Below are 18,473 nucleotides of genomic sequence, written 5' to 3'. Positions count from 1 at the left end.
GCTTGTGGGTGTAGCAGAGTGGTGGTTAATTTGCATATTGCTATTTTATTAGATAGGACTAGAGGCCCAGTGCACGACATTCGTGCACGGGAAGGGGGTCCTCAACCCAGCCTGTGCCCTCTCCAGTCCAGGACTCCTCAGGAGATGTCTGACTGCCGGCTTAGGCCCACTCACCACGACATCCCCCAAGGGGTCCTTAGCACTGCCATGGAGGCGAGGTGGGAGAGGCTCCCGCCACTGCTGCTGAGCGGTGCTCCCCCTGTGGGAGCTCACTGACCACCAGAGAGCAGCTCCTGCGTTCAGCGTCTGCCCCCTAGTGGTCAGTGTGCATCATAGCAACTGGTCATTCCGCTGTTTGGTCGATTTGCATATTAGCCTTTTATTATATAGAATCATTTCTCTACATCACTGATATACTTCTTTGTGGATCACCTCCTGTCATTTTAAACAGCAGCAGACTCTTACTCTTCTATATTGCTATTTCGTGTTTTCTTTTATAATTATTCACTAGAGGCCCGGTGCTTGAAATTTGTGCACGGGGGGGGGGAGGGGGTTACCTCAGCCCAGCCTGCACCCTCTCATATCTGGGACCCCTTGAGGGATGTCTAACCCACCAGGATCAGGCCTAAACAGGTCGTCAGACATCCCTCTCACAATCCAGGACTGCTGGCTCCCAACTGCTCGCCTGCCTCTGCCTGATTGCCCCTAACCGCTTCTGCCTGCCAGCCTGATCATCCCCTAACCACTCCACTGCCAGCCTGATAACACCTAACTGCTCCCAGGCCAGCCCAATTGCCCCTCCCCTGTGGCCTGGTCACCCTAACTGCCCTCCCCTGCCAGACTGGCCAACCCTAACTGTCCTCCCCTGCAGGCCTGTTTGCCCCATCTGCTCTCCCCTGCAGACCAGGGTACCCCCAAACTGTCCTCCCATGCAGGCCTGGTCCCCCTCAACTGCCCTCCCTGCAGGCCTGGTCCCCCCCAACTGCCCTCCCCTGCAGGCCTGGTCCCCCTCCAACTGCCCTCCCCTGCAGGCCTGGGTCCCCCCAAACTGTCCTCCCCTGCAGACCTGGTACCCCTTAACTGCCCTCCCCTGCAGGCCTGGTCCCCCCAAATGCCCACCCCTGCAGGCCTGGGTCCCCCCAACTGCCCTCTCCTGCAGGCCTGGTTCCCCCAAATGCCCACCCCTGCAGGCCTGGGTCCCCACAACTGCCCTCCCCTGGCAGCCATCTTGTGTCCACATGGAGGTGGCCATCTTGTGTCTTAGTGTGATGGTCAATTTGCATATTACTCTTTTATTAGATAGGATGAATTCAACAAATAGTCCTCTGCTAGTTATTGTGCTAGAAGTAAAAGATATAACCTTGCCTTCAGGAAATTTTGTCTTGTGGGTAGAGAGAAGAGAATATACCATCACCATAAAGTGTTCAGTGCTTTGAAATAGGTGTGCCCCACATTCTCTGCTCTAAAGCAAATATGGATTTGAAAATCTCTGGCTTCACATCTTTTAGTAGCTTCCAAATTCATGGCCATGGCATGTGTAGATTGTACTCTGCACAACCCACGGAGTTGGTGTTATCCTAGGTTTGGCTATTAGTGGAATAGAAAGTCGACTGAAGAAGGGCATTTTCTACTTATTAACATTAATGCACCAAATGGACTTATTATAGGCTCATTACCCAGAATCCAAAATGAAGCTCCGAACTTCTTAGTAAGGTATGTACAGTGTAGGTATTTGCCTAGCGCACCTATTGGTATCTTTGTTATGTCTTCTCCCACCTACACACACTACCTGTGTCCCTGCCTTAATGAATTCTTCTACTTCCGTAAGTGTACAATGCAGCTCCTTATTCTCAGGATGCTAGGCCTGGAACGACCTGGCTAATCCCTTCTCACTCCTGTAACCTGGAAAACACTACTGAACACAGGAAGAGGTGGCTGCAGCAGGAGATTGTTACCTGTGCTGAGTCAAGGCTTCATGGAACAGCAGTCTACAACCCCAGGCTGCACATGTACTTTCCAATTCTTAGATGCAAGAGAAATACACTTCTTAAGCTACTGTATTCTGGATTCCACTACAATAGAATTCTAGCATGCACTCTAAATATCTCATACTTTTTAGGGTAAAACGAATTATTAATATGATCCCTTCATCAGAAATATAACTTCTGGCCCTAGCTGGTTTGGCTCAGTGGATAGAGCGTTGGCCTGCAGACTAAAGGGTCCCAGGTTTGTTTCAGGTCAAGGTCACATCCCCGGGTTGCTGGCTCGATCTCCAGTAGGGGCGTGCAGGAGGCAGCCAATCAATGTTTCTCATTATTGATGTTTCTCTCTCTCTCTCTCTCTCTCTCTCTCTCTCTCTCTCTCTCTCTCTCTCTCCCTTCCACTCTGAGATCAATAAAAATATATTAAAAAAATAAAATAGATTTTTTTTCTTGGAAGATCATTATTGACCACACTGTTTTTTGTGTGAATATTTTCAATGACCAAGGCTTAAACTTTGTCTAAAGCCACAATAATATAGCACATATTCACTAATTATGATTGTGATTCATGTTAGTCACTAAAAGTGACATTTTTCTGTATGTGGTATCTCTCAAGTTGAAGAAAGAAATAGAAGTGTGTTTGTTACTGAAGCCATAGTGAGTCCTCAAGGCTGGCATGAAGAGCGGTTATTAAATGCTTAATGCTCCTTCTTGCTCTCATGATTGCAGCTCCTCAGTAGGCTGTGCTCTCCCACGAAGACGCTGCTGTGCGTACGTTGCCATTGGGATGATGTGCTTCTTCATTGGAGTTGGATTAACTGTGAGTCCTACTTTCCTCTTGACTTTATCACAAGTGAATGAAGAGCCTGCCTCCCTGGCATACCGGCCCAGAACCTATGGGCAATTGGGAAGTTCAGTCCATGGACCTTTTAGCAGAGTTCACCCATCCAAGGGAAATGGTATCTTGGGACCCCACTGAAGGTTCTTGGCACTAGGGACTTTACCATCCATTTAAGGGAAGCCCCTTGGTTTTCACTTAATGCCAGAACCAACCTGGCCATGGCCAAAGCCAAAGCCACACTCCATCAGCTATGGAGGGCTGAAAACCAGTCTTCTCTTTATGCAAGTGAAGCAGAGGCTATTGTCAACACGAGGGGCTGTTTTCAGAGGGTGCTGAGCTAAGCAGCTGGCACGGGGTATCATGGGGAGCGGAAGGGCTGACCTGATTTGCTGCCATTTACTTCCCAGGCTCCTTTGATGCACCTGTCCGCATATCACTCGCCAGGTGAAATTATACAGGTTAAGTTTTAGAAACATGTTTTAGTGGGGTTTTTTGCTTACTTCATAAAATGTGTAGTTATTGTAACTAACAGCAGCATCTTAATAACTTTAACCTGTTAGTTAATGAAAAGTACACCAACTCATTTTATAGGGATTTTGTGGCCCCAAGGATATTGTTCATAAAAAGCATATGTGAACCAACACAAGTTCTCCAGTTGATTATTCAGGATGGTTTCTTTGTATTTAGTGGTAATTCCAGTTTGGTCCTGGGAGCGTGTCTGTAGCATCCTCTTACTCTATTGCCGTTTTTAATCTCCCAACACAAGTTATCTAAGCAGATAATATTTTTTTAAAGTTTCCAATCTTTTGTATTTATATTGCTTTCTATTTTAGGTTGGCACCCAAGATTTTGCAAGGCGATTTCATGCAACCTATGTTTTGTGGGCAATTGCTTATCTCTTAGGCTCGATCTGCCTTATCCGAGCGTGTTACTGGGGAGCCATAAGAGTGAGCTATCCAGAGCACAGCTTTGCATAAGCTTGCTTATGAGCAAGTGATTCAGGTGAGAGTATCTAGCAGTTCTTAATAAGCTGCTCTGGACATATTTAAATCATTTATCCTCATGGATTCCATTCTGGTTTATGTATAAAGTTTCAAGACTTTGGGAGTCTTTTATGAACAAATGCTCATTGCACTATGTTATATGCAAATGATAATTTGTTTTGCTGCTAGGTTTTCGAGCTCTGAATAATAAAGCTGTGTCTTCATGTCCTTTTACATCTCTTAAACATGTTTTGAATTTGCCACTATGTATTAGATCACCTTTCATTTTTAAAATTATTCCATTACTTCCTGACCTGTGAGTATTCCCAAGAAGTGTTTATAAATGTTTCTATGTATACTTACATTTTAATTAACATATCAAAATTTCCTGCTTTAAAATCTAAGCAATATGCATTTTGCTTGAACTGCTTTAAGATCATAGTGACCTTATTCAGGAAAAGAATTTGAGTGTACTTTCAAATACTTGATATTCTTGTCAGATAAAAACCATTTCTAGATACTGTTTGCTTTTTTTGTTGTTTGTAGAAAGATACACTATTTTGGTAGTAATTTAAAATACAATAATGAAAATATTTATTTGTCCACATTTAAAGATGATGTTGGATAAATGTGTTTTTCTCCTCAGAGATCACAGGTCTTTTGTCTTTTATTTTTGTCTGTTGTTTTATTTGCCTATTATACAAGTTCTGGTCTAGATTTATGATTTTAATGTAATAAAATCATAAATGTATTTCTTTATGTATTTCTTTGTAATGCCTGAAGGAAGCATTTTACATAACATGTTTTCTAATACTTAACCATTTCAGGAAAGATATATGTACATTTGGTTGTCCTCTTCATTAATCATGGTAAATGTTTCCTATTGGGATCATCAGGGACTACTTCTGTGTGAAGGGAGCCTGTCCATTTTACTTTAGCTAACATGTTGAGATTAGAAGCAGTTACTCTTACCATTTTTCTCAAATATAGCTGGTCAAGTAATCAAAAATGTATTCATAAAAATAGATTACAGACAAAAAACAACACAGTTTTCAAAGAATTCACTAGGATGAAAAATAAATTGCTTGGTTGAAAAACACTGTTCTCAAGCCCTTAATGCAGAATTAGAATGAGACGAGCTGAAGGAATTAATTAGCTCCTCCAGGGACAGGAACATGTTAATTTATTTATGTTCCTGATTAGTACAAAAATGTGCTCATCAAACAGTTTGGAAGAAAATACATGTAAACTTGAAAGAGTAAATGATAACTATACTAGTATAAATGTGGTAGCTCAGGATTACATGTACCTTTGAAAGTACACTAATAAAGATTATTGTTTAAAAAATTACCTTTTTATATTCAATTTTAAAAAAAAGATATAATTTCCAAAATTGCCTTGAGATCTTATTCTGAAGTTTTCATGTTTAAGAACATATATTTCTTTACATATAATAGTCACTTATTTTTTTCTAGTATTTTCATGGTTTCATTTTAAAAATGTAGATTCCTTATCTATTTATAATATACTTGATATAAGGTATGAAATAAGAATCTAAATTATTTCTTATCTTATTGGTTAACTAGTTGTAATAGCATTATGTATTAAATAATCCATTATTTTCCTATTCATTTAAAATCTCACATTTAATTATAGGGTGGGGCAAAAGTAGGTTTATAGTTGTTTGTATGGAAAATAATACACTGGTTGATAAATAATAATTACAAGAATAAATTCTGTGTTTCATTTTATTGTTTGGTTCTGGACCACTGCAATAAAGTGAAATTGCATTAAAGCAAGTAACTCAAATTTTTTGTTTTCCAAGGGCATATAAAAGTTTATGCTATACTATAGGTATGAAGTGCACAATAGCATTATGTCTAATAAAGAATGTACTCATACATACCTTAATTTAAAAATTCTTTATTGTTAAAAAATGCTGATCATCACCTCAGCCTTCAGCGAGTCCCGATCTTTTTGCTGATGGAGGGTCCTTGCCTTGACGTGGTGGCTGCTGAAGGTTGGGGTGGCAATTTCTCAAAACACGCCAGCACTGAAGTCTGCTGCAGCGACTGGCTCTTCCTTTCAGGAGTGACTTCTCTGCAGCATGTGAAGCTGTTGGACAGCATCTTACCCACAGAACTTCTTTCAAAATTGGAGTCAATCCTCTCAAATGCTGTTGCTGCTTCATCAACTAAGTTTTGGAATATTCTACATCCTTTGTTGCCAATTCAGCAATTTTCACAGCATCTTCACCAGGAATGGATTCCTCGCCAAGAAACCACTGTTGTTGTTTATTCTTCAGATGCAATTTCTCAACCATTAAACTTTTATCGTGAGACTGCTGCAATTCAGGCCCATATTCAGGCTCTAATCCCAGTTCTCTTGATGTCTCCACATCTGCAGTTACTCCCTCCACTGAAGTCTTGACTCCCTCAAAGGCATCCATGAGGGTTGAAGTCAACTTCTTCCAAACTCTGTTAATGTTGATGTTTTGACCTATTCCCATGAATCATAAATGTTCTTAATGACATCTAGAATGATGAATCCTTCCCAGAAGGTTTTCATTTTACTTTTCCCAGATCCATCAGAAGAATCACTATCTATGGCAGTTGTAGCCTTACCAAATATATTTCATAAATAATAAGACTCAAAAGTCAAAAGTACTCCTTGATCCATGGGCTGCAGAATGGATGTTGTGTTCCCAGTCATGAAAACCACATTGATCTCTTTGTCCATCTCCATCAGAGCTCTTGGGTGACCACGTGCCTTGTCAGTGAGCAGGGATATTTTGACAGGAATCTTTTATTCTGAGCAGTAGATCACAGCCATGGACATACATTTTCTTTCTTTCTTTTTTAAATATATTTTTATTGATTTCAGAGAGGAAAGAGAGGGAGAGAGAGATAGAAACATCAATGATGGTAGAGAATCACTGATCAGCTGCCTCCTGACGCCCCCTACTGGGGATCAAGCCTGCAACCCAGGCACATGGCCCTTGGCTGGAATCGAACCTGGGACACTTTAGTACCCAGGCCAACACTCTATCCACTGAGCCACACCAGCCAGGGCCCTGGACATAAATTTTCAGCAACCATGTTACGTACAATCAGTGTGCTGTCATCCAGGCCTGAGGTTCCATGCACACAGCAAAGGCAGAGGACACATAGCACAATTCTTTAAGACCCTGGGATTTTTAAAATAGTGAGTGAGCACTGTCTTCAGCTCGTCACCAGCTGCCTGAGCCCCTCACAAGACCCCGGACGCGCTGCGGAGGCCGTTCTTGGAGCTCTGAGCCAGCACAGACTGGTCGGCTCTGGCTGTGAAAGCCGAGGTGGCATCTTCTCCCAGGAGAACGAGTAAGTTTTCTTAATCAGCGATCCTTCCCCATTGTTTCAGTCTATACAATAAAGAGGTAATATGCAAATTGTCTGTTACAGTGTCACCGTAACGCCAATTTGCATACTGACAGACCAGCAGGAGGCTGCGCAGGAGGGGGACTTGCGTGAGGCTCGCTTCCCTGCCCCGGCGCCAAAGTCCTCTTTCCCTCCCGGTGCACGGCCCGACAAGCAACCCCAGGACACCATGTCCCATCCGAGAGCACTCTGCCCAGGGACCCCACCAACCCCCGAGGTGGGGGGAGCTGAGGGGCGACACCGACACGGCAGAAGGCGGGTTCTTGGGGCGCTGTCGGCAGACGCCAACCGGGAGGTGTGTGTGTGCATCGGCGGTGACCCCGGGAGGGGTCGTGCACACCAATCAGAGGGTGTGGACCCAACACCACTAAGGAAGGGCGCGGGTGCGACAACAGAGAGTGCACAGGCGACCCTCACACCACAGGGAAGCCGCCGCGGCTTTCTCCAGCCCTCCATTCATCTGCCGGTCCCACCCAGATGGGGGCTCGCATCCTGGGCGGAACCCCCCTGAGGACAAGCCGGGCAGACGGTGCCTGCGAATTCCAGAGGGGAGCCTACGAGAGCCGCTGGAGGCATGGATGCGAGCACGCGGGGCGGGGGGCAGGAAAGGGCTCCGCGTCCCCCCCCTTTCAGCACTCAACAGGAGAAAAGCCGCCCGCACACATGAACGCACATGTGAGCGCACGTAATGCAGCGGTCCTGCGATGGACACGGGCCCAGGCCCGCTGGACCCTCCCCTAACTCGGAGGGGGTAGGAGCAGGCCATGGTAGTCAAGACACAGGCCCCTCAAAGCTGGTACGAGAGGGGCCCAAGTGCCCAAAGAGAGGCGGCTACGGGTCCCAGAGAGGAAAGCAGTCAGTGCTAAGGATGAAAGCATAGAAGTTTTAATTAGCCTGTGAAAAGAGTAAAAGAGGGAGGGAGGAGGGGGAAGATGGGGAAGAAGGGAGGAAAGAACTTTATAAAGGAGTCAGTAGAGAGCAGAGTTAAAGAAGGGAAGCGGATGTATGAGTGAACTGTAGGAGCTATAATGAAAATCAAGTATAGTTGTGTACTGGGGACAGGTTTTAAAAGTAGGAGTCAGAAAAGAAAAAAGATAAATGATAGTGAATAATTAGGCAGGTAGATAGATAATAAAACAGTGGAAGTACGTAGAGAAGAGTGTATGGGAAAGGTAGGATGAGAGAAAGAGGGAGGGAAGAAAAGTTTTAAAGGGGAGCCGTTGGAGCTTAAAAGGAGATGGGAAGAAGGAAGAAATGGGGCAGAGAGAAAAGCAGGTCTGAGGGAGGAAGTGAAGAAAAAAATTAAGGTGGGAAGGAAGGAAAGGGGAGGGAGGGAACAGTGAATATAAAGGAAAGAAGGATTTCTCTCTCCCAATTTTTTTTTGGGAGGCAGCTAAAATTTTTGGTGGTCTTGTTTCGGCAAGGCTTACTTTCAAGTGTCTAAAAACAGAAGTGGAAGTTCTTGTTAATGTCCTTAATTACAGGGAACAGAAGACCTAATTTAAGGTATTTTCTGACACCAGCACTAGAGTGCAGTACTCCTGGTTAGGGTAAGTAGGGGCTGGAAGAAGCGGGGTTAGAAATGGGAGGTATCTGTAATACCATTAGCAATTTAAAAAAAAAAAAAAGGAAAGAAGGAATGTGAGGAGGGAGGGAGGGAGGAGAAAGATGGGAAGAAGGATGATGGAACAGAAGTAGGAAATAAGGAGGAAAGAAAAGTTTATAAATGATGAGTCAGTAGGAAAAAGTGTTACATAAAGGAGAGAGAAAAATTGTAGGAGAAGCCAATAAGGAAGTCAAATACAATTGTGTGTGAAGGGGATAAGATTTTTTTTAAAAAGTTAATAGCGACCAGGGCGGCAGGGGAGGGCAGTTAGGGGTGACCAGGCTGGCAGGGGAGGGCAGTTAGAGGCAGGCAGAGTGGTTAAGGCAGCCAGGCAGGTGAGGTGTTAGGAGCCAGAGGTCCCGGATTTCGAGAGGGATGTCCAACTGCCAGTTTAGGCTGGATGGTGCAGTTGGACATGCCCCAGGGTTCCTGCATTAGAGAGGGTACAGGTCGGGCTGAAGGACCCCTACCCCCGGTCCTCTATGTATAATATGCCTATGGCATATATGTGTATGTATATGTTATACTTGCTTGGGTATATATTTTCTGCACTTATATATAAAATAGCTGTTTAGACACCTCAACTTAATATGTTTTTTATTGATTTTTAGAGAGGGGGAAAGGAGAGGGATAAAGAGAAACACCAATGAGAGAGGAACATCACTGATCCATCCACTGCCTCCTGTACACCCCACACTGGGGATTGAGCCCACAAGCCGGGCATGTGCCCTGACCAGAATTGAACCTTGACCTCTCAGTTCCTGGGTCCACGCTCAACCGCCGAGCCACACCGGCAGGGCAGACACCTCAACTTAAATATTCTATTATAATGTCATATTTACAAGTCCCAACAACGCATTAATTCCTTTCCCAAACCTGTTCTTCCTCTCCCATCCCCTGTCATTATGTCACCACCAGCCAATTACTCGTTCTATATGAGAAACCCAGGAGTCACCCCCATTCTCTCATCCACCCCTTCCACCATCACTAGACTCCCCTGATTTCCCTTCCCAACGTCCCCTGACCTGTTCCTTCCTGCAATGATTGCAAACACCTCCAAGGAAGCCTTTCTGTGCCAGGTTTAATATTGCCATGCCCTCTCCAAAAATCCACCCTTCCTACTGCTGTCAGGGTGATCTTTCAAATATTAAACGCAAAAACCAAAACCAACCTGTAAAAGGTTCAAAATGCGATTCATGCCACCTCTCCTGTCTCACGCCGCCCCTCACGCCTGCGCACTTCGCCCCCTTCCTGCCGCCAGCCGCCTGGCAGAATCCGGGAGGGCGGGAACCAACTTGCAAAGACGGAAAATTAAGGGTTCCTTGTGGACGGAGTTGTCTGAACTAATTTCCTAGGACGGCAGGCTGCCGACAAGAATCGCCTCAAGTTGTCCCGCTGTGGGCCCAGCTGACGGGGAGAGAGCAGAGCGCACGGGACTCCAGGGCGGGCCGCTCTCCTCCGGCACCGCTCAGGGCCGGGCGGGGCGCCCACCCGCCTCAGGGCACTGCCGCGCCGGGGGTCCCCCGGGCTGTTCCTGCTGACGCGCCCCGCGCTCTGGAGCCTCTCAGCACCTCGGACACCGCCCCGCACCCTCCCAGCCGCCCAGACCCCCGGTCGCGCTCTCTAGGTCGCGGTGGCGCCCGCCTTCCCCGCCCACAACCTCACCTCCGCGCTCCTCAGGCCACCCCGCCCTGCCGCCCTTGCCCCGCCCACAAGCCCGCCCCCGCCGCAGCCAAGTCGCCTCTTGCCCCGCCCACAAGCTCGCCCCGCCCCGCCCCGCCCACAAGCCCAAGTCGCCCTTGGCCCCGCCCACAAGTCCGCCCCCGCCCAGTCGCCCTTGGCCCCGCCCACAAGCCCGCCCGCCCCGCTCCCCTTGGCCCCGCCCACAAGCCCAAGTCGCTCTTGGCCCCGCCCATAAGCCCGCCCCCGCCCAGCCGCCCTTGGCCCCGCCCACAAGCCCGCCTTCGCGTCCCTCAGGCGCCCTCGGCCCCGCCCCAGTGTCCCCCCAGCCGCCCTCGGCCCGGACCCCGACTCCCCCGACGCGCTGCGGAGGCCGTTCCCCAACGGGCAGCGGTGCTGTCGGCCGCCGCGTCGGGGCTGAGCTGGCGACCCCGCTGCCGAGTCCGGACGTGGAGGCGGTAGGTGTCGGGAGCCGCGCTGCGCGGGGCGGAGGCGCTGGGAGGGCGGAGCCGGTGGGCGCCGTTTGCGTGCCGGGACGCGGGGCGGAGGGAGGAGCGGCTGGAAGGAGGCGGGCCCGGCGCCGGCGCAGTGCCTGCCTGTTCCCGCTGAGGCCCAGAACCGCCCTAACGGGGCCGTCGCCGACGCGGTGCCCGCGCCCGGCCCAGGGGCGGGGTGGGGACCATTTCTCGTCGCCCGCGCCGCCCCGTCCTCACTGGTCTGGGGCACAAGCGCCCCGCGGCCGCAGGGTCCTCCCTGGCGAGCAGGTAGCAGCTAACCGCGTAGCTGAGTGGCGTCCGTTAGGAAGACGCGGCCCGGGGAGAACCGAGAGCCGCGCACGGCCCCTCGCAGAAGACGGGAGATGGTCGTGAAGACGCGGACTGCGGCCCCGGCTGGGTCGGCTCCGAGTGTTAGCGGCGGCGCTTGGGGCGGAGCCTCCGTGCGGCCCGCGCGGGGCGCTCCCCGTCGGGCCGCCGCTGGGCGGCCGGGGCGCCGACGGGAGACACGCGGACGTGGACCGCGGCCGAGCGGAAGCGCGGGGGGAAAGGCCGGGACTCGCTCTGGCCGCTGCCTTTGGAGGGTCGGTGTGGGCTTCCCAGTGAGCGGCCTGCTGAGAAGCCCGCCGCACCTGCCGGCGCCGCCCCGCCTCCCTCTCCGTTCTCTGACTCTGCGTCCGGGGCGGTGCGCGCACCTCGTGGCGGTGCGTCACGCTCGGTGGCGCCCACGGGTCGCGCGCCCGCCATGGGGTGGCAGTCGCCGAGCCGATGCCCGAGGAACGTGGGCGCTGACAGCCTACCAGCAGCACTCGGTCGGTCTCAGGATCCCCAACTTGCAAAAGTGCCGTTTTCAAGAGGAAAAGGGGGATGAAATCTAAGTGGTTATCATGTGGGAATAGACACGAGGTAGATGAGAGCCTGGTCTCCCACTTGGCTTGTTTCTTTAATCTTACATGAACTTATTTCTTCTTTTGAAGGTAAGTCTTAAAAAAACTTGCTTGATTTGTAGATAAATGGGAGTCACAGGCATGAGTTCGATTTGGCTGTGTTGAACTTGAGGTGTGTGAAAAGATATAAATGGAAATACCTTTGGGAAATTAGAAAAATAAATGAATTTACAAGAGGTGGATGCTGGCTATGGCCGTCCCATGCAGGTAGTTGCGATAATGAGGGTGGGCGAGGTCAGCTGAGAGAACCAAAGCCACCTTGGGGAGAACCCTACCTTTCCTTGGCGTGAGGACGAGGAATGGCTGAGGAAACCAGGCGAGGCGATTAAGGAATCCTATCTAATAAAAGAGTAATATGCAAATTGGCCATCACTCCAACACAAGATGGCTGCCCCATGTGGACACAAGATGGCCACCACAAGATGGCCGACAGGGGAGGGCAGTTGAGAGGGATCAAGCCTGCAAGGGAGGGCAGTTAGGGGTGACCAGGCCGGCAGAGGAGGGAAGTTCGGGGCGACCAGGCCTGCAGGGGAGGGCACTTGGAGGGGACCAGGCCTTCAGGGGAGGGCAGTTAGGGGCAATCGGGCTGGCAGGGGAGTGGTTTGGGGGTGATCAGGCTGGCAAGCAGAAGCGGTTAGGGGCAATCAGGAAGGCAGGCAGGGGAGCAGTTGGGAGCCAGCAGTCCTGGATTGTGAGAGGGGTCCCAGATTGGAGAGGGTGTAGACTGGGCTACACCCTGGTGCATGAATTTCATGCACTGGGCCTCTAGTTAGGGAATAAAGCAGAAGAAAAGCGGGAAGGAAAACGTCAGGAGGGACTGCTCAGTGTGGCAGATGCTGTGAAGGGGTCTAAGTGGTTACATTTGTTTTCAATGCTGCTCTTATGTTTCTACCCTAACTTATAAAATAGCTATCTTCAAGTGAATGTTGTGGTTATTTGCTTATATGTTAAAGCATACAGGTTATCTTGTCCAAAAGATAAAAATGTACATTTCCCTTCTAAAGTATGGAACCTCAAGGTCTTTGTGATAATGGAAACCAAAAAATTGATTGGTAAATCGCTTCAACCAGCAAGACCTGTTCGACATCTGACTTCTTCTCCCTCTGGTGAGCAATGTGGGGCACACACCTTTAAATATTAATTGGTTAATGGCTAATTAGCACTTAAAAGGCTAAATTATACATAAAGTAATTGTTTATGGTGAATATTAAAGAAATAATGAAAACTAATGATCTCCTCAGAACACTTTAAAAGTATTACCAAAGGAAAGGGTTCTTAATAGTCTACCAGACCAACAAAAGTAGGAATAATAAATCTGATGTGAGAGCAAATTTGTGTATTTTTTATTTCTAACTTCATGGTTAACTGGCTTCTGTGCAGAAGGGCTCAGTGCAAATTGCGCTTGTGGTTGGGATCACTGCAGTGCCGTCACGCTGGAGAGAGAATTAACCTTTAAAAAATATACCCAACTGGAAAAAAAAACAACAAACCAAACAACTTAAGACTGTGCTTGAGTTGGGGCATACAATGTAATTATTCAGGAAATCTAAACAAACAAAATATATCATAAATTAAGATTTTTCTTTTGCTCATAAAACTAATCTTTTGAACAATTCTTGAAATACTTGGTTTTTAAGTCCTACACTGGAATATTAGCCATTTTATGCTTTTTATTACTTGTTGTCAGAACGGCTTCTATATTCTCTGCTCTTTTTAGTCCATGTGTTTAACTAAATAATGGGCTCCTCAGAGAGAGGAAAACATAGCCCTTCTATAGGGGTCAAAGGTGGAGCGGGAAGATAGGCGGGGCACCGAGCCTCGCCTCCTTTCTCTCCCAGCCCTGGCTCCTGCCAGGAAGACCCCGTGGTCAAGCTCCTCTGGAGATGCTGCGACTTAGGACACACAGAGCGATTGAGAGCCTCTGGGCCGGGCTCAGCTCTGCCGCCCCCGGTGCGGAGGAGGGCTGTGGGGTCCCGCTCTCGGGGTCCCCTGTGCAGGTTCAGGCGCACTGACCTTCCCTCCAAGGCCCCTGCAGGGCTCCGTGGGGGGAGGGGACCAGGCAGCCCTGATCCCTCATTGAGTTCTGTCCTTTCAGGATCCAGACAAGAGTGGGGTTCTATTAGGCAAAATTTAGTAAATCAGAAGTTATTCTGGCTTTTCTCAACATACTTCTGCATTTCTTGTCTATTTCACGTCCCCAAAGAAATATTTTTCTTTAAGACCCAGATTGAATTATTTTCTTTGTGAAGACTTCCTGATGCCTCAAAGCCCACTCCGCTCTCCCTTGCATTTTCTCTGTACATCTCATATGACTTATTTTTTGTTGTCATTATTTATGAGCTTGTGCTTTAAAATAGACGGTGGACTCTTTTATTTCCGAACTCTTTTCACACTTACATACCTTATCAAACACAGTGGCTGACATTGCATAGTATTGAATAAATGAACTATCAAAAAACACTTTAAAACAGTGCTTAGAATATTCTGGACAATTAAAGATTTTAGGTAATAGTATATGATTTATTGAAAGCATGGATATTTAAAATAGTTTTCTTTTTTTCTCCTAACAGGAACAGTATTCCCTTTCAACTTTCAAAATGAATATCCATGCAACACTCAGTACTTGCAAAGTGGAGTTAGCCGAGTAGGTCTTAGAAATTATGGTAACATGAAGCGTTACAGGCTGGAAAGTGACATTCGTCAGAGGGCTGTTGTGTGCCAGCTACTTTGCTAAGTGCTTAAATACTTTTTAAAACTTTATATATTTCAAGCATTTTAAGAAAGGATGAAACATTCACTATACTTGTTGCCCAGCATTTTCAAATCGAAACCTTTTGCTATATTTTAGAAAATTTTAAAAACCTTGCAGATATTTAAAACTGCCACATGTCCCTCTTCCCACCCCTTCCTTCCCGCACTTCTCCAAAATAACTGTCCTCGATGCCATTGTTTCCATGATTATATCAGTACTTTTGCTACAACAATAGAACTTTTAAAAATAATTTTATATAAATAGCATTGTACCCACCTATTTTTTTTTTTTACATTTAGGTTTATATTGTTAAAATTGAATTTTTTTACTAAGTAAAATAATCACCAAGGTTAAAATTAAAAACAGACAAAATGGCCTTTAAGTGAAAAGTTTCCCTCCAGGCTCCACCCCCCACTCACCTATTTCCTCTCACCAGAAGTAGCCATTGTACCCGTTTCTTATCTAGATACTTCCAGAAATGTTGTTCATTCTTATAGTTTATTAAATCTCACAGTCAGTCAGAATTTGTAAGACCAAATCTTTGGCATTGTCAAAATTCTGTTTTTTTCTGACGACTTATTCTGCTGTCTCAGGAGTGTAGGTTCACCCCATCGCTCCTCATTGTGTTATAGGTTAGATGTTAACCCTCTGGCTTTAGGCAGTTCTCATGCTAGACTTTGCAGGAATGCTACAACTTGCTAACAGTGATTGATAGAGCAGAAATACTCATTTTTTAGAAAATATTTTTTTTTATTGATTTCAGAGAGGAAGGGAGAGAGAGAGAGATAGAAACATCAATGAAGAGAGAGAATCATTGATCAGCTGCCTCCCATTGGGGATCTAGCCCGAAACAGGCATGTGCCCTGACTGGGAACCAATCAGCTACCATGGAGGCACACCCACCAGGTGAAATGTTTGGGAGTTACTGTGGCCCGTGGTCTGTTGTTTGCAAATTGATTTTCATTACCATAGAGGGAAATCATCTCTAAGGGGTAGATTGTACTGACCAAGTACGTGACACTGATTTATATAATCAGAAAGCCCATTACTTTATAATGAGAAATCTGGCTGCCTTGTGCTCTGAGATTCTCTTATTGGTTCTATTAGTATATTATCTTCTTTAAGGAGATTTATGGACAGTTAAATTGTAACCGGAATATTTCTTGGTGAGCATGTAATCAGGGGAGTTAAAATTAAATTTATTTTATCAGATTAGCTTAGCCAATCTCATAATAGAGGTGGTCCTGCAAGTAGGACAGAAAACCTGGGCTCAAGACTCCTGGGCTCAGACATGTTGCTTTTTTCTTTTTGCTTCATTGGATGAAGCAATATTTTCTTATTTTCCTTATTTCTAAGGTAGTGTACGAAACAGTTTATATGCTTGTAACTGACATCAAGGTTCTACTTTACATAAAATCAAGCAAAGTAAATATTCTAGTAGTATTGCGGGTTTTTGTAAATAAATATGTGTTTTCATGAATTAAAACCTATTTTTAAAAATCCTCACCCAAGGATACGTTTTTATTGATTTTAGAGGGAGAGGAAGGGAGAGAGAGAAAGAGAGAAACTTCGATGTGAGAGAGAAACATTAACGCTGCCTTCCCGTGTGCGCCCTGACCGGGATCAAACCAGCAACCTAGCTATGTGCTCTGACTAGGAATCAAACCCACAGCCTTTTGGAGTATGGGACGACGCTCACATCAATTGAGCCACCCGGCCAGGGCTAAAATGTGTTTTTATTTACTTTGGAATTATTTATCTTTAGGATCATATTATTTATCTTCAGTTTTATGGTCCTTTTCCAAAATAATTACCATCATGACAAAAAATATATATGTGAATATATTTTAAGAGATATCTGTATTGCTTATTTTAATAAGTATATTATCATATTGCTTATCCTTTAGCCAAAAAATATGCCTTGACTAATACTTTGATAATTGAGGAGAATATTTTTGAATTGAAAAATGGGTTTTATAAAATTTTTATACCTAATTAAAACGTGACTTTTCTTTCAACAGTGTAAGACCAATGGAATGCAGGCCTTTTCTCAGGGTCTCAGTGAGCAACCACAACATCAGTCTCCAGTTAAAAAAGGTAACTTTTTATTATAATTCCAAGATTTCATAAGAGAGTGTTAGTATTTATGTGGAGTTAATATTTGCTTTGCTGTAATAGATATTTATTATAGTCTTTCAGTTGATTTCTGCACATATTGGTCAGGCTGTAGCCCATCATAACAATCGCTTAGGCAGAAGCTTATTGTGTATCTTCTGTGTCGTGTACAATTTTGAACTCTGTGGCATTCCTGAAGATCCCCCGGGCATGTGCAAGGTAGAAACGACCCTCCTGTGCTTCTCCGGGACCTGCTGCTCTCCGGACTCACGGCACTTCACTTCAGACACAAGATGTGCGCCGTTTCCATGTAGCAAGCAATTGTTTGCAACACCACCTGGGGGTTTTATAATCCAATCCAATCCTGACACTAGTTCATATAGACTCCACAGGTACAGGGCTCAGTCCCACAACAGCACCCACCATTTCTTCTTTTTACTTGTAATCTTTGTTATTGAAAGTATTACATATGTCCCCTTTTTCCCTACTGACCTCTCCAATCCTGTCCATCCCCCCCCCCCCCCCCCCCCGCCCCTCAGGCCTTCACCACCCTATATGTGTTCCTTGTACATGCATACAAGTTCACTGGCTGGTTTCTTCCCACCTGCACACCCTCCCCTGCCTTCCCTCTGAGGTTTGACAATCTGTTTGGTGCTTCTTTATTTTTGTATCTATTTGTTCATCAGCTTATGTGGTTCATTGGATTCCACATATGAGTGAGATCATGTGATACTTGTCTCTCTGCAAATGGCTTATCTCACTTAGCATAATGCTCTTCAATTCCACCCATGCTGTTGCAAATGGTGTGAGTTCTTTCTTTTATACAGCAGCGTAGTATTCCATTGTGTGGATGTACCACAGGTTTTTAATCTACTCATCTGCTGATGGGCACTTAGGCTGTTTCCAAATCTTAGCTATGGTGAATTGTGCTACTGTGAATATAGAGTTGCATGTGTTCTTTCTGATTGGTGTTTCAGGGTTCTTGGGATATATTCCTAGGAGTGGGATTACTGGGTCAAATGACAGTTCCTTATTTAAGTTTTTGAGAAAACTCCATACTGTTCTCCACAGTGGCTGCACCAGTCTGCATTCCCACCAGCAGTGCACGAGGGTTCCTTTTTCTCCGCATCCTCGCCAACACTTGTCATTTGTTGATTTGTTGATGGTGGTCATTCTGAGGTATGAGGTGATACCTCATTGTCATTTTAATTTGCATCTCTCTGCTGATCAGTGACGTGAGCATTTTTCATATGTCTCTTTGCCGTCTGTATGTCTATTTTGGAGAAGTGTCTCTTTAGGTCCTTTGCCCATTTTTTAATTGGTTTATCTTCCTTTTGTTAAGTTGTATGAGTTCTCTATAAACTTTGGAGATTAACCCCTTATCGGATGTATCATTGGCAAATGTGTTCTCCCATGCAGTGGGCTCCCTTGTTATTTTGTGGGAACCCCCTACTTTTGAACACACTGGCAAGTGCTAGGACCCAGCTTGCCCAGGACTTTGTCTACATTGGCTACAAGATGCAGGTTTCCAAGACCCCCTCCTTGGCTTCAGTCATTTGCTAGAAGATCTCACTTAGCACAGTCTGTTTCCTTCTTTTCCTTGGTTACTTGGCTTTCTTTTCTTGTAAGAGGAAAATTGGAAGCAAGCTTTTTGGCA

The 18,473-nt window shown here is 46.1% G+C and overlaps 2 protein-coding genes and 1 long non-coding RNA gene across 7 annotated transcripts in view; 2 read left to right on the top strand and 1 right to left on the bottom strand.

Annotated features, from left to right (window-relative positions):
* PIP4P2 (phosphatidylinositol-4,5-bisphosphate 4-phosphatase 2) overlaps window positions 1-6,168 on the top strand; it is a 40,301-nt gene extending 34,133 nt beyond the window's left edge. Inside the window, exons 6-8 of one of the 3 annotated variants that reach the window (XR_013814905.1) lie at window positions 1,668-1,713; window positions 2,712-2,802; window positions 3,657-3,699. Coding sequence is in view for 2 of the 3 variants with exons in the window: in XM_079795818.1 (XP_079651944.1) it covers window positions 2,712-2,802; window positions 3,657-3,800 (235 nt within the window). In the remaining variant the exon portion in view is untranslated. Of the gene's footprint in view, window positions 1-1,667; window positions 1,714-2,711; window positions 2,803-3,656 lie in introns of all 3 variants that reach the window. The other 2 variants (XM_079795818.1, XM_079795817.1) reach the window with 2 other exon arrangements.
* On the bottom strand, window positions 5,710-10,502 carry LOC307113859. Its single transcript, XR_013814906.1, has 2 exons — window positions 10,000-10,502; window positions 5,710-7,206 (listed from the first exon to the last, which is right to left on the bottom strand). It is a non-coding gene; the product is annotated as an uncharacterized lncRNA (long non-coding RNA).
* A 310-nt stretch (window positions 10,503-10,812) lies between these two features.
* Window positions 10,813-18,335, top strand: LOC307114000 (uncharacterized protein C8orf88). Of its 3 annotated transcripts, none has more exons than XM_079796105.1 (5): window positions 10,813-10,966; window positions 12,954-13,055; window positions 14,520-14,593; window positions 16,723-16,798; window positions 17,888-18,335. In XM_079796105.1, the coding sequence occupies exons 2-5, from the start codon at window positions 12,980-12,982 to the stop codon at window positions 17,977-17,979; spliced, it is 318 nt and encodes a 105-aa protein (XP_079652231.1). In that variant the 5' UTR covers window positions 10,813-10,966; window positions 12,954-12,979; the 3' UTR covers window positions 17,980-18,335. The 3 variants fall into 3 exon arrangements, with proteins under 3 accessions (XP_079652231.1, XP_079652229.1, XP_079652230.1); XM_079796103.1 differs by lacking the exon at window positions 10,813-10,966 and adding an exon at window positions 11,126-11,979; XM_079796104.1 differs by lacking the exon at window positions 10,813-10,966 and having other exon boundaries at window positions 12,568-13,055.
* The last annotated feature ends 138 nt before the right edge of the window (window positions 18,336-18,473 follow it).

Source organism: Cnephaeus nilssonii, assembly GCF_951640355.1.
Source record: "Cnephaeus nilssonii genome assembly, chromosome: 18".
NCBI classification, from domain to species: domain Eukaryota; kingdom Metazoa; phylum Chordata; class Mammalia; order Chiroptera; family Vespertilionidae; genus Cnephaeus; species Cnephaeus nilssonii.
The sequence above is the reverse complement of the archived record's forward strand: the minus strand, read 5'-3'. Positions and strand labels throughout refer to the sequence as shown.

Excerpts from the sequence above, each read along its gene's own strand:
- LOC307114000 (XM_079796103.1), top strand. The coding sequence starts at position 11,913 with ATGAGAGCCTGGTCTCCCACTTGGCTTGTTTCTTTAATCTTACATGAA. Across the intron at positions 11,980-12,953 it reads ACTTATTTCTTCTTTTGAAG|TATGGAACCTCAAGGTCTTT; the intron begins GTAAGTCTTAAA and ends TCCCTTCTAAAG. Across the intron at positions 14,594-16,722 it reads TGCAAAGTGGAGTTAGCCGA|TGTAAGACCAATGGAATGCA; the intron begins GTAGGTCTTAGA and ends TTCTTTCAACAG.